The 14,327-nt window shown below is 42.1% G+C and overlaps 1 protein-coding gene across 1 annotated transcript in view; it reads right to left on the bottom strand.

Annotated features, from left to right (window-relative positions):
- The window catches only part of washc4 (WASH complex subunit 4), a 122,184-nt gene extending 108,224 nt beyond the window's left edge, over positions 1-13,960 (bottom strand). Inside the window, exons 1-2 of the mRNA XM_028817659.2 lie at positions 13,805-13,960; positions 12,191-12,330 (exon numbers count right to left, since the gene is read on the bottom strand). Of these exons, the coding sequence (XP_028673492.1) occupies positions 12,191-12,330; positions 13,805-13,865 (201 nt within the window). The 5' untranslated portion in view covers positions 13,866-13,960. The remainder of the gene's footprint in view (positions 1-12,190; positions 12,331-13,804) is intronic.
- Positions 13,961-14,327: the final 367 nt, after the last annotated feature.

Genomic DNA, 14,327 nt, shown 5'->3' with positions numbered 1-14,327 from the left:
AAATACTGTGTTTCCAAAAAATAGTGCTGAGTGGCAGCAGGTACAAGGAGAACAGAAGAGGTCCCAGGATGGAGCCCTGTGGTACCCCCCAGGGGAGGGCAACAGAGGTGGAAGTAAAATCATCAATACTGACACAAAAACTTCTATCTGAAAGATAGCACCTAAACCATTGGAGAGCTAAACCTATGATGCCCACCCACTGCTCCAGCCTAGAGATGAGGATCTCATGGTCTATCGTGTCAAATGCAGCTGTTAAATCCAAAAGCATAAGTAGTACACAGTCACCAGAGTCCACTGTCAAAAGAATATAATTAAAAACCCTTAACAGAGAGGACTCAGTGCTGTGGTGAGTTTTACACCCAGACTGGAACACTTCCAGAATTGCATGATCGTCCAAAAAGGACTTCAGTTGGGTATAGATGACTTTTTCCCAAGAGTTTGGACAAAAAAGGTAGCTTGGAAATAGGCCTAAAGTTAGACATAACAGAGTGGTCCAGACCCGTTTTTTTTTTTTCAGCAGTGGTTGCACGACAGCATGTTTAAAATTTTTAGGCACCACACTAGAGGTTAAACTACTATTAATAATAGTAAGAATAGAAGGACCCAAGGTAGAAAAGACCTCCTTAAGAAGTCGAGGAGGAACAACATCAAGGGGGGAGCCAGATAGCTTCATACTGAAAACAAGCTGCTTTAAAAAGGACAAAGTACAGGCTCGAAGTGGTCAAACACAGCCAAACAGGGTATTAAAATGGATGGATCATGAGAAGGTGGTGAAATGAGGTCCCTAGCGCTTACAACCTTCTTCAAGAAAAAGTAAAGAAATTTATCGCAAGTTTCCCTAGAGGCTTCCAGAAAGACAGGTTCATGAACATTAAGTACAGAACTCAATGTGTTAAAAAGTACACGGGGTTGTGAGAGTTAGACCCAATAACTTCAGAAAAAAATTTTGATCTTGTAGCTTTCAAAACTTTCTGATAACACAACCTATTTATCAACTATTCTTGATAAATTTCAGTCAGGTTTTAGAACAAATCACAGCATAGAAAATACACTCGTTAAAGTAGTAAATGACTTGCGGGTAAATGCAGACAGAGGCCATTTATCTGTTCTCATCCTCTAAGATCTGAGTGCCGCATTTGACACCATTGATCATAATATTCTTAGAAATTGCCTTAGTCAATGGGTGGGCCTCTCTGGCAGTGTCTTAAATTGGTTTGAATCCTACCTGGCAGGGAGAAAATTCTTTGTTAGTTGTGGTAATTACAACTCAAAGACACATGATATCCTATAAGGTGTTCCACAAAGGTTCTATCCTGGGTCCGCTGCTCTTCTCAATCTATATGCTTCCGTTAGGTCAGATTATCTCAGGGCACAACGTGAGCTACCACAGCTATGCTGATGACACACAGCTGTATTTATCAATAGCACATGATGACCCCGATTCTCTTGATTCACTAACACAATGTCTGACTTGTGTTTCAGAATGGATGAATAGTAATTTTCTCAAGCTAAATAAAGAGAAAACTGAAATCTTAGTGATTGGCAATAATGGATACAATGAGGCTATTAGAAATAAACTGGATGCATTAGGATTAAAAATCAAGACGAAGGTAAAAAGCTTAGGGGTGACTGTTGACTGTAAGCTGAATTTTAAATCGCATATTAATCAGATCACTAGGACAGCATATTTTCACTTAAGAAACATAGCAAAAGTTAGACCTCTTATATCATTGAAAGATGCTGAGAAATTAGTTCATGCGTTTGTTTTCAGTCAGCTAGATTACTGTAATACAATCCTCTCAGGAATACCCAAAAAAGACATAAATGGTTTGCAACTAGTGCGGAATGCAGCTGCTAGAATCCTAACCAGGAAAAGAAAATCTGAGCACATTTCTCCAGTTTTGGTGTCACTACACTGGTTACCTGTGTCATTCAGGACTGACTTTAAAATTCTGCTTATGGTTTATAAAGCCTTAAATAATCTCACCCCATCTTATATATCGGAATGTCTGACATCTTATATTCCAAATCGTAACCTCAGATCCTCAAATGAGTGTCTCCTTAGAATTCCAAGAGCAAAACTTAAAAGAAGTGGTGAAGCGGCCTTCTGCTGTTATGCACCTAAAATCTGGAATAGCCTGCCAATAGGAATTCGCCAGGCTAATACAGTGGAGCACTTTAAAAAAAACTGCTGAAAACACATTATTTTAACATGGCCTTCTCATAACTTCACTGTAATTTAATCCTGATACTCTGGATATCCAATTCATTATAATAACTATTCATGGTGGCTCTAAAATCTGTACTAACCCCTACTCTCTCTTCTGTTTCCTTTTCCGGGGTCCTTTTGGTGGTGGCGCATCTACTCAAAGCACCGTGATGTTCCAACAGTGATGAATTAAAAGCCAGAAGTCTGCATGACCATCATCATCATCAAGTCCTTCCGTGAGAACCCTAATTACAAAGAGGACTATTTCATTTATGTTAGGTTGAATGCCCAGAGGGGACTGGGCGGTCTCGTGGCCTGGAACCTCTGCAGATTTTATTTTTTTCTCCAGCCGTCTGGAGTTTTTTTTTTTGTTTTTTCTGTCCCCCCTGGCCATCGGACCTTACTATTTTTCTATGTTAACTAATGCTGTCTTATTTTAATTTCTTATTTTGTCTTTTATTTTTCTTTTCTTCATTATGTAAAGCACTCTGAGCTACTTTTTGTATGAAAATGTGCTATATAAATAAATGTTGTTATTGTTGTTGTATGTGACGTCTACTATGCGCTTTCAGGGTGATGGTTGATCTTTAAGGTTATTCCTCTTTTTTATTTTATTTTATTGTAGAATTAACTCTTGGCAGCGGCCAGCAGGGCGGCTGTGCAGTGCATGTATATGGGTGCCGTTCTCATTCCCTACCACCTTTGTCGTCACATCCCCTCTCTCTTCATATCTTAAATCACTCTTGAGGCAGATTGAAGACATAAGTGCCAGCTTAAATGAAAAATTAAGGAAAACGTACTAAATAATTGAAAAACAAACACTGACTTAATCTTAACGTAAAAAGATGCCGAAGAAAGAAGAGAAGAAGCGGGCCGCTAGTGTGGAGAAAACAAGAGCTGCTCAGGAAGCAGTAAGGACATCAACCTCTGAGCAAATGAATGCTAAACGTACAGAGAAAGAATATGAAAATTCTGAATGCTCAAGTCAAGTGTATTCACTGCATTTTATCGTGCAATGCGCCGTTAATGGTCTTATCATATTCAAGATCAACAACCTCAAAACAGCATTCCACATGCCTATATACTGTGTTACAAATTCCCATTTTCTGAATTTTGTGAAGAGGAGGAATCTTAACTTCTTGTATCCTATAGGTCTGGTTCATGAGGGATGCACAACTTCAAATCTTTCTGATCATTTTTGCTGAAGACACCTATTGGTTTACTCTATCATATGGGTTAATTTTCTGCACAAAATATGGTCCTAAAAAACAAAGGATTTTTCAAGTCTAGATGGCCAAAAATATGATTAATAACTAGACATCAAGACATGTAGAACAGTATATTATATGTGGGATGTTCTCATACTGGTGAGTGAGAAGGACCCGGACAAGAGTTCATAAGTAATTCTTTTGAACATGATAAACACATGCAAACATCAACATCAGTGTCAGGAGGCTTCAAGAAATAAAACAAGAGAGAGACACTGGCATACTGCATGTTGCTTTAATTGGAATTATTAGCAAACCTCTTTTGACACAGAGATAATTACTTGTTGAGCAAGATAATAAAATCATTACAAAAAGGATTCACACTAAGGAGGAATATTGTGGACAAAAATTAAATAAAAAAGTAAATAAATAAATGTATTGTGAACTGCAGCAATAAAATTAAAATAATTTGGACAGAAGTGGCAGTAGGCTTTGCACCCTAGGAATCAAGTTACCCAAACAATTCTATAACATTTCAGTAATTCTTTACTAGATGCTGATCTTTCTGATCATTAAATAGGTCATTACAATAGCAATTGGTGAGAAGAATTCATAACTGCAGAATTATGGTATTTGAGGGCTCCTCTAGAGCACTGTTTTCCAATCTTGGTCCTGTGCCCCGACCTTGGCTAATTAAGTGATGTGTTATTTCCCAAGTTCTGTGTTTTGAGAACAGTACAGAAATTAGAAAACTAAGTTTGGTAAGAAAAAAAATAAAATAAAATAAAAAATGTATATATATTATATATATATATATTAAAAAGTACCCAAGCAGTTATATAGAAATAATGTATTTTTTTCTATTTAACAATATTTTCATCTTGATTTTCATTCTCCTTTTCTACGTGTTCCAATTGTTTAATTAATCCATCCATCCATCCATTGTCTCCCGCTTATCCGAGGTCGGGTCGCGGGGGCAGCAGCTTGAGCAGAGATGCCCAGACTTCCCTCTCCCCGGCCACTTCTTCTAGTTCTTCCGGGAGAATCCCAAGGCGTTCCCAGGCCAGTCGAGAGACATAGTCCATCCAACGTGTCCTGGGTCTTCCCCGGGGCCTCCTCCCGGTTAGACGTGCCCGGAACACCTCACCAGGGAGGCATCTAGGAGGCATCCTGATCAGATGCCCGTGCCACCTCATCTGACTCCTCTCGATGCAGAGGAGCAGCGGCTCTACTCTGAGCCCCTCCCGGATGACTGAGCTTCTCACCCTATATTTAAGGGAAAGCCCAGACACCCTGCGGAGGAAACTCATTTCAGCCGCTTGTATTCGCGATCTCGTTCTTTCGGTCACTTCCCATAGTTCATGACCATAGGTGAGGGTAGGAACATAGATCGACTGGTAAATTGAGAGCTTTGCCTTGTGGCTCAGCTCCTTTTTCACCACGACAGACCGATGCAGCGCCCGCATTACTGCGGATGCCGCACCAATCCGCCTGTCGATCTCATGCTCCATTCTTCCCTCACTCGTGAACAAGACCCCGAGATACTTGAACTCCTCCACTTGGGGCAGGATCTCGCTCCCAACCCTGAGAGGGCACTCCACCCTTTTCCGGATGAGGACCATGGTCTCGGATTTGGAGGTGCTAATTCTCATCCCAGCTGCTTCACACTCAGCTGCGAACCGATCCAGAGAGAGCTGAAAATCACGGCCTGATGAAGCAAACAGGACAACATCATCTGCAAAAAGCAGTGACCCAATCCTGAGCCCACCAAACCGGACCCCCTCAACGCCCTGGCTGCGCCTAGAAATTCTGTCCATAAAAGTTATGAACAGAATCGGTGACAAAGGGCAGCCCTGGCGGAGTCCAACTCTCACTGGAAATGGGTTCAACTTACTGCCGGCAATGCGGACCAGGCTCTGGCACCGATCGTACAGGGACCGAACAGCCCTTATCAGGGGGGCCGGTACCCCATATTCTCGGAGTACCCCCCACAGGATTCCCCGAGGGACACGGTAGAATGCCTTTTCCAAGTCCACAAAACACATGTAGACTGGTTGGGCAAACTCCCATGCACCCTCCAGGACCCTGCTAAGGGTATAGAGCTGGTCCACTGTTCCGCGACCAGGACGAAAACCACACTGTTACTCCTGAATCCGAGGCTCGACTATCTGATGGACCCTCCTCTCCAGGACCCCTGAATAGACTTTTCCAGGGAGGCTGAGGAGTGTGATCCCTCTGTAGTTGGAACACACCCTCCCGATCCCCCTTCTTAAAGAGGGGGACCACCACCCCGGTCTGCCAATCCAGAGGCACTGTCCCTGATGTCCATGCGATGTTGCAGAGGCGTGTCAACCAAGACAGTCCTACAACATCCAGAGCCTTGAGGAACTCCGGGCGTATCTCATCCACCTCCGGGGCCCTGCCACCAAGGAGTTTTTTGACCACCTTGGTGACCTCAGTCCCAGAGATGGGGGAGCCCACCTCTGAGTCCCCAGGTTCTGCTTCCTCATTGGAAGGCATGTTAATGGGATTGAGGAGGTCTTCGAAGTACTCCCCCTACCGACCCACAACGTCCCGAGTCGAGGTCAGCAGCGCACCATCCCCTCCATATACAGTGTTGACACTGCACTGCTTCCCCTTCCTGAGACGCCGGATGGTGGACCAGAATCTCCTCGAAGCCGTCCGAAAGTCGTTCTCCATGGCCTCCCCAAACTCCTCCCACGCCCGAGTTTTTGCCTCAGCAACCACCAAAGCCGCATTCCGCTTGGCCTGCCGGTACCTATCAGCTGCCTCCAGGGTCCCACAAGACAAAAGGGTCCTGTAGGACTCCTTCTTCAGCTTGACGGCATCCTTCACCGCCGGTGTCCACCAACGGGTTCGGGGATTGCCGCCACGACAGGCACCGACCACCTTACGGCCACAGCTCCGGTCAGCTGCCTCAACAATAGAGGCACGGAACATGGCCCATTCGGACTCAATGTCACCCACCTCCCTCGGGATGTGGTCGAAGTTCTGCCGGAGGTGGGAGTTGAAGCTACTTCTGACAGGGGGCTCTGCCAGACGTTCCCAGCAGACCCTCACAACACGTTTGGGCCTACCACGCCTAACCGGCATCCTCCCCCACCATTGAAGCCAACTCACCACCAGGTGGTGATCGGTTGACAGCTCCGCCCCTCTCTTCACCCGAGTGTCCAAGACATGTGGCTGCAAGTCTGACGACACGACCACAAAGTCGATCATCGAACTGAGGCCTAGGGTGTCCTGGTGCCAAGTGCACATATGAACACCCCTATGCTTGAACATGGTGTTCGTTATGGACAATCCGTGATGAGCACAGAAGTCCAATAACAAAACACCGCTCGGGTTCAGATCGGGGAGGCCATTCCTCCCAATCACGCCCTTCCAGGTCTCACTGTCACTGCCCATGTGAGCATCGAAGTCTCCCAGCAGAACGAGGGAGTCCCCAGAAGGTATGCCCTCTAGCACCCTCTCCAGGACCTCCAAAAATGGTGGGTACTCTGAACTGCTGTTCGGTGCATGCGCACAAACAACAGTTAGGACCCGTCCCCCCACCCGAAGGCGGAGGGAGGCTACCCTCTCGTCTACCGGGGTAAACCCCAATGAACAGGCTCCAAGTCGGGGGGCAATAAGTATACCCACACCCGCTCGGCGCCTCTCACCGGGGGCAACTCCAGAGTGGTAGAGAGTCCAGCCCCCTCTCAAGGAGATTGGTTCCAGAGTCCAAGCTGTGCGTCGAGGTGAGTCCGACTATATCTAGCCAGAACCTCTCAACCTCACGCACTAGCTCAGGCTCCTTCCCCTTCAGAAAGGTGACATTCCACGTCCCAAGAGCCAGCTTCTGTAGCCGAGGATCGGACCGCCAAGGTCCCCGCCTTCGGCCACCACCCAACTCACACTGCACCCGACCTCCTTGGCCCCTCCCATAGGTGGTGAGCCCATGGGAAGGGGGACCCACGTTGCCTCTTCGGGCTGTGCCCGGCGAGCCCCATGGGTGCAGGCCCGGCCACCAGGCGCTCGCCATCGAGCCCCACCTCCAGGCCTGGCTCCAGAGTGGGGCCCCGTGACCCGCGTCCGGGCAAGGGAAAACGCCGTCCAAAATTGTTTTTCATCATAGGAGGTTTTGTTTAACCGCTCTTTGTCTCATCCCTCACCTAGGACCAGTTTGCCTTGGGTGGCCCTACCAGGGGCATAAAGCCCCGGACAACAGAGCTCCTAGGATCATTGGGACATGCAAACCCCTCCACCACGATAAGGTGGCGGTTAAAGGAGGGGTAATTAATCCATCATTTACTAATTAGTGGGTCTGATGCTAAAGTAGTTACAGCCTTTGATTATTCAGTGTTGTTTGCCAGCATGTCTGCTCTGCTCATTTTTAATTGTCATTAATAAAATACAATGAAGGGGAAAAAGTGCACAGAGAAAGGGCAAAATATAATGAAATCAACAAAACAGAGTTAAGCCTTTAAATCCATAGCAAAAGCAGAAATATTTCTAAATGTCTTATAAATGTAAAAATCATGCTGCTGTGCTTTTCTGAATGTAGAATAAAAGAAAAATAATACCAGCTAATTAAATGAGATCAGTGATATCGGGTGTTGTCACCGATTAGGGATCTGGTTGGAACAAAAACCTGCAGTCACGGGGGGGCCACAGGACCGAGTTTGGGAAACACTGCTCTTGAGTGTCTCTTCTCTTGCACGATTTGGCTTAAAGACTAATCAAGACATCGTCATCTCATAACAGGCTAAAGTTTCGTGTTTAGTATTTTACCGTCCAGCCATTTTAGCTCCTGTCCTCAAGAAACTTTGACACATAGACACACCCATCATCGAGATATAAATGTTTTTGGTATCAGAGGACCCTAAATATTTGAGATCTGTCAAAAACCAGAGATCAAATTTTTTGACAAATCTAAAGCTTTTGCTCCTCCCCACAGATGACAGGTTATGATGGGGGAGGGTGCAAAGCAAAAACAATGATGTTAGCATAAGCAATTATATATTTCATGAAATACATTCTGTAGCGTTTTTCTTTATTTTATTATTTTTTCATAGATTTATTTCAGTGACATCTCACAAAATGAAATTCACCTTGAAATGAAAGCTGTCATTTTCACCCAGCAAAGCTGAGAGGGTGGGCTGTAGTGTGTACTGAGCTGGAGGGGTTACACACAGTTGCAACTTTGCACATGCCGATGAGCCACAGGCAAGTAAAACACACTCTCAAAATTGTGACTCTGCTTGTCTGTGGCAGACCAGAGTGCAGGACAAAGCTGGCCAGAATCACTGCATGAAGCAGGTACTTTAATTCAAGCAGTCCAGAATTCCCCATTCTCTCAGGAATTTGTATATGTCTATAAATGTACATTTACATGCACTCTACCAAACAATTTGCCAATCAAAAAACAGTACTCAGCAGAGCTCACGCTTTTAAAACTTTACATGTGAAAATGACAGTTATCATTTCAAAGTGTATTTTATGTTGTGTGTGCTGTCACTGAAATACATCTGAAATATAATATACTGTATAATGAGAACCTTTAAAACTCAGTTTGATGTAATTTTGGATATTAGATTACATAAACAGCATTGATTATCTTTTTGTGTTGAACGGCCTTTTTGTCAAAATTGTTCTAATAATCGAATTAACGTTAAAGGTTAATGTAAGATTGGAAAACCTATAGAAAAATATAAAAGTGAAATGAATTTGCTATCACACTAAATTTGATACATATAACATCTCTCCTTTTCTAGTCAACAGCACATCCTTTTCCAGAATACTTCGTCAGGTGCTGTAATCCATTACTGAACTATGCTCTAATGTACCAGAATTGTAATTAAAGCAAACATTATGAAATGATCTTTCTCACTATATGAAAAAGAGGATCCCACTATAAAAAGCTTCCCATCAGCCAACCAGCTCATTGGTCCACACTTATATGAAAATGAACATGGCTGAGAGTCACCAATATTCCGTCAATTGTGCTGCTACATGGCAACAACAAATAGCTAGTAAAATGGCAAGAACAATGCCACTTCAGTATAGAAGGAGGCTCTAGTCATCCATCCATTATCCCACCAGCTATATCCTAACTACAGGGTCACAGGGGTCTGCTGGAGCCAAACCTAGCCAATACAGGGCGCAAGGCAGGAAACAAACCCTGGGCAGGGCGCAAGCCCACCGCAGGGCACGTGTGCGCACACACACATACAAACCCACCCCCCAAGCACACACTAGGAGGGACAATTTAGAATCGTCAATGTACCTAACCTGCATGTCTTTGGACTGTGGGAGGAAACCGGAGTACCCGGAAGAAACCCACGTAGACACGGAACATGCAAACTCCACGCAGGGAGGGAAGCGAACCCGGGTCTCCTAACTGTGAGGCAGCAGCGCTACCAGTGCGCCACTGTGCCGCCCACTCTGGTCATCTATATATGATTTACTTAACAAAACAGAATTTAAAATCAACACTTTTTTTTTTTAAATACTAAAACAAGATAATTTCTCGTGTCTGGTAACACAGCTGATGGACTCCTTGGAGGCAATGTAACTATTGATAGCAAGTAAATTAATTAAATGTTTGCAAAAATAAAGAGAAGCATATCCAACCGAGCTATTCTAAGTTAGTAGTCTTGTTCCGCATCTAAAATTCTAAGCCAACATTAACATTAATAACAAACCCTCCATTAGTTAGAATGTGAATTAAAGTAAACTACAACAAGCTGATGCATAGTGCTTTTTCTATCTGCTATGTCAGTCTATCAAACAGGCAGGCATTGAAATCTTAGTGAAAAAGATTACTTTGTTTATACACTCAGTCTGGAGGGATGATTTCTGATATTTGACAAAATTGGCATCAGAACTGCATACCTTCTCCGGAGATGTACGTGTGGCAGAAATGCAAAAGTATCTTTTTGCTAGGTTGCTGACCCATGGAAAGTTATCTTTCTGTACCTTCTATAAAAATGAGCAAAACAACTTAAAAGATGTGGGACAATGCATCGTTGTCTTGAAATTCTTGTCAACAACAGGTTATTCAAGTAATAGCTCTCTCTCTCTTCCTAAACCTCTCCCTTTTTCAAAATGTCACCATATTTTGTACCAGTTGCAACCGTAAAATATAATACTGCCCACACCTAAGTTTAATAAACATATACTGTAACAGGTCATAAAATACATATTGTATAGTGAAAAATTGTGCTTTTAGTAAGATATGCACAATATTTGTTGGAGCTGGAAAGTGCAAGGCTCTATGGGTAAACCAATGCTATACGGGGGCTTTCAGAAAGTCTTGAGCCATCAGTCTTCCTTGAGCTTTTCTGGTGTGCACATTGATTTTCCAGGAGAGCACCATTATTCCATAGTTTTAAAAAAATTCATCCCCATAGGAAGTCATGAAGCTGAATTTTTCCAAGCTTTCTGCCTGCTGGGTGAAACGTCTTCTGAAAGAAGAACTGATGCAGTGTTGAGTAACTTTCTGTTGAGTCTTTGTTCAAAACTTTCAAGAGGGTCAGTTCCCCAAATTTGATTTTTGGCGATTAGAGATGAAGCCTGGCTTAGTTTTATTGAGAATGAAACTTAAAATCAGCCAAAGAGTGGCTGCCCAAGGACTCCAAGGCCCCAGCCAAGGCCAGGCCCTGCAAATAAGCTAGCAAAACAAGGTTCGCCTTTTTTTTCCTCTTGGAAACATCTCACCACTTCAGTGATGCTGGAGGAACAGGCCAAAGTGACAGCCAAGAAGTACTCAGAAAACTGCCTGCTCTGTGTTTTCTGTGGAATAAAGAGAGGTTTCCCCTTTCCAGATCTTTACTCCACTTCAACAACATGCTAGCTCACACTGCCAAGTTGACCATGGCTACCATTCAACTTTCTGATGTTGAGTTGGTGGACGTCCCTCCCTAGTCCTCTGACTTAGCACCCTACGATTTTTGGTTGTTTTCAAAAATCAAATGACTTCTGTGTGGGGAAGTTTTTGAAACTCACAATTATCTCATTGAAGCTGTAAATGACCAATTGACTAAGGAGGATTCTGTGTCATGCTTATACCGGTTGATTAAGCACCTGAGAAATAATGCTTCAATGTTGATGGTGACTACTTTGAAAAGTCATGCATAAATTAGCTTTCTGGTGGTTGAAAAATATTCCTTGATATGCTGATATTTAAATACAATATGGTTTCATAATTGTTACAGTAGCCTAAACTAATACATAGTATAAATGAAATATGTTTAAGTTGAGAACACAGTATTATCTTTTACTGGCTCTAGGTAATATAAACAGGAAATGCAATACAGTTAAAGGAAGGTTTTATTTTTTGCTAAATTGTTGCCCTAAATCTTTATCGATTTTCACAGAGATCCAGTTTAAATATGAAAGAAGAATAATTCAATATATTATAATCCCTAATCTAAAAAATAATATAATGTGGTTGGAGGTGAAAGTGCACCCTATGATCAACTAACATCTGAGCTATAACTGGATTTTGGCTTGATCTCACTGCTAGGATGACAGGTTACAGAGAACTAGATTCTATTAAAGGAAAATGGATGGAGAGAAATTTTCACATTTTTTTTCACCTGGAGCACTTAAAGTTTAAGCAGTTTGGTGAAAGCCCCAGAGTTAGTCATTGTGGGATCAGCAGAATATTAAAATGTTTCTAAAAATAAAATCATATTGTGACAGAAACACAAAAAGGTTTCCAGGAATGTTGGGTATTCAAAAATGGTGCACACAATCATGCCTACAATACCTTCAGTGATACAGGATCCAGAGTAAAATCCCAAACATCTCCAATTGTGTCGTCCAAGGCATCCTCAATGCCTTTTAGCTGTGATGTGTATTCTTCCAGGAATTTTCCATAATTTTTCAGCTGTACCTCAGCATGGATTTCTGAGTGTCAAAAGAAAATTGTCATAGTGTCACTGCACAATATTCTCAAAACAAATAAATAAAAAATACACATCAGTTTATATAAACTGTGAAACAGAAACAAACTTTTATCAAGCTATTAATAATTTTAAAATGTGCAAAACTGAAAAAGGTGTTATTGTTAAACAGCTCAGATAGTAACAATTCCACAGTTGCCTGTAGTTACTAGTCAGACTAAAATAAACTTTCATCAGGAACAATTCCTCAAAACACTTTCTATGACCAAAACGAGTACAGATACTGTACATGAAGGAAACATATTTTCTAAATCCATGAATCCAAATGTGGATGTTAGGAGCAAATAATTAATTATCCAAGACCACAACAAAAAGCAGCTTTGTGGCCATTAACTGTATTTACCCAGATTGGCTGGATGCCTCCCAATATTCCTTAATCTAATTTTAGTGACCTTTGGTGAACTCATGGGTAAGGCTACTATTAACCACCACCAATATACCTACCTCTTTCTTGGCCTCCCTTGCAGTCTCTTTCCCTACTGGTGTCCCTTTTGGTCACTTATTTCTAGCATCTCCTTCACCTGTGCAAAGCACCAATCCAACACATCAATCCTTCTCTTACCACTGAATTTGCCTCCCTTTTCAACTGTGAAACTCTATGCACCCAACTGATCACTGTCACCTTTCTCATTTGTGAGTGTGTCTACTGTTCAGCATCAAACGTTTGGAGTATTCGGCTCCTCTCTGAGTTGGAATCAACTTATCCAACTCATCTTTAGAGGAATGAATGAGGAAAGGCTCAGATAATCTCTTCATTCATACACCATTCCCACAGACACAGTAAATAACTTTCACAAAATTGTCATATTGGAATTTTGACAGTTCATGACAGCAGATAAACAAACGTACCGAGAACATAAAAAAATCTTTCGATACAGTACATACGTGCCAGAACCTTACGCATGGAGATGTATTACAGTATTAATAAACACTGTGTTTCATTCCTACTTTAGCCACAACCAAAACCTAACCTTTTATTATGGTCAATTGATTATTAACTTATTCTAGTTCAAGGAATCTATTGTGAACTGTTTTCAGTTAAAGGTAAATACACATTTCAGTTAATATAGTTAAAATAACAGGATAGTAAGACTGACAACAAGTAAAAAAAACACTGATTTTAGATGCTGCGAGTAAAGACTCAGCGCGGTGAAGTCGATCATATTGAATGAACTTGTGCAGAACTTGTACACTTCAGTGAAGAAGCCGCATGAAGGATATAATGTCTCACTGTTCGATCGGCTGTTAACTAAACACATTAATTCGCCTTATAGTGCAAATAACAAGGATCAGAAGAGTTGGTTGATTGCTCAATACAATGATTGTTATTTTTTTACGTTCCGGGTTGTTCGAAGTATTAGCACACTTGAAGCTACGCGAATGTAAACAAGAGTTAAATGACTAAGTAAAAATCTTACTTTGAGAACCGTCATCGAAACGATCAAATTCCCAATCCGGAGAGACAGCTTCTACTGCCATCGTCCCCTTTTACGCTATCACTGTACCTACGGTAGCGTTCAGGAGCAGTAAAATCCCGAAAGAAGGTGGGAGGGTTATTCTGTCGCGTGAGGTTGCGCGTGACATCCCTTTCCGTTTGAAGAAACTTCTGGTATTTGTAGTGTTTTATGATTTTTGCATAGCCCGATGGTTATTGTAGTTTATTACCAAGATTACGGAACTGAGGTAACGTGCGGTGAAATTCTCAATGTAGGAGCGCTTTTTCTTCATTTCTGTCTTTCATTAAATGTTTTTTAAAGAATATTTTTAATTAAGTATATGAAAATGTCAGTTTATTTGGTCTTCTTATCAGGACTAAACTAATCTGTTTGTTGTAAGTTATAATCTCTTTCTTTACTTTTCCGTAGGAACTTTAAGTCAGAAATAGAGTATAGAGGTTTATCTAGAGACATAGATAAATACGATTATCAATTAGAAACACTG

This window comes from Erpetoichthys calabaricus, chromosome 1 (genome assembly GCF_900747795.2).
Source record: "Erpetoichthys calabaricus chromosome 1, fErpCal1.3, whole genome shotgun sequence".
In the NCBI taxonomy this organism is placed as follows: domain Eukaryota; kingdom Metazoa; phylum Chordata; class Cladistia; order Polypteriformes; family Polypteridae; genus Erpetoichthys; species Erpetoichthys calabaricus.
The sequence above is the reverse complement of the archived record's forward strand: the minus strand, read 5'-3'. Positions and strand labels throughout refer to the sequence as shown.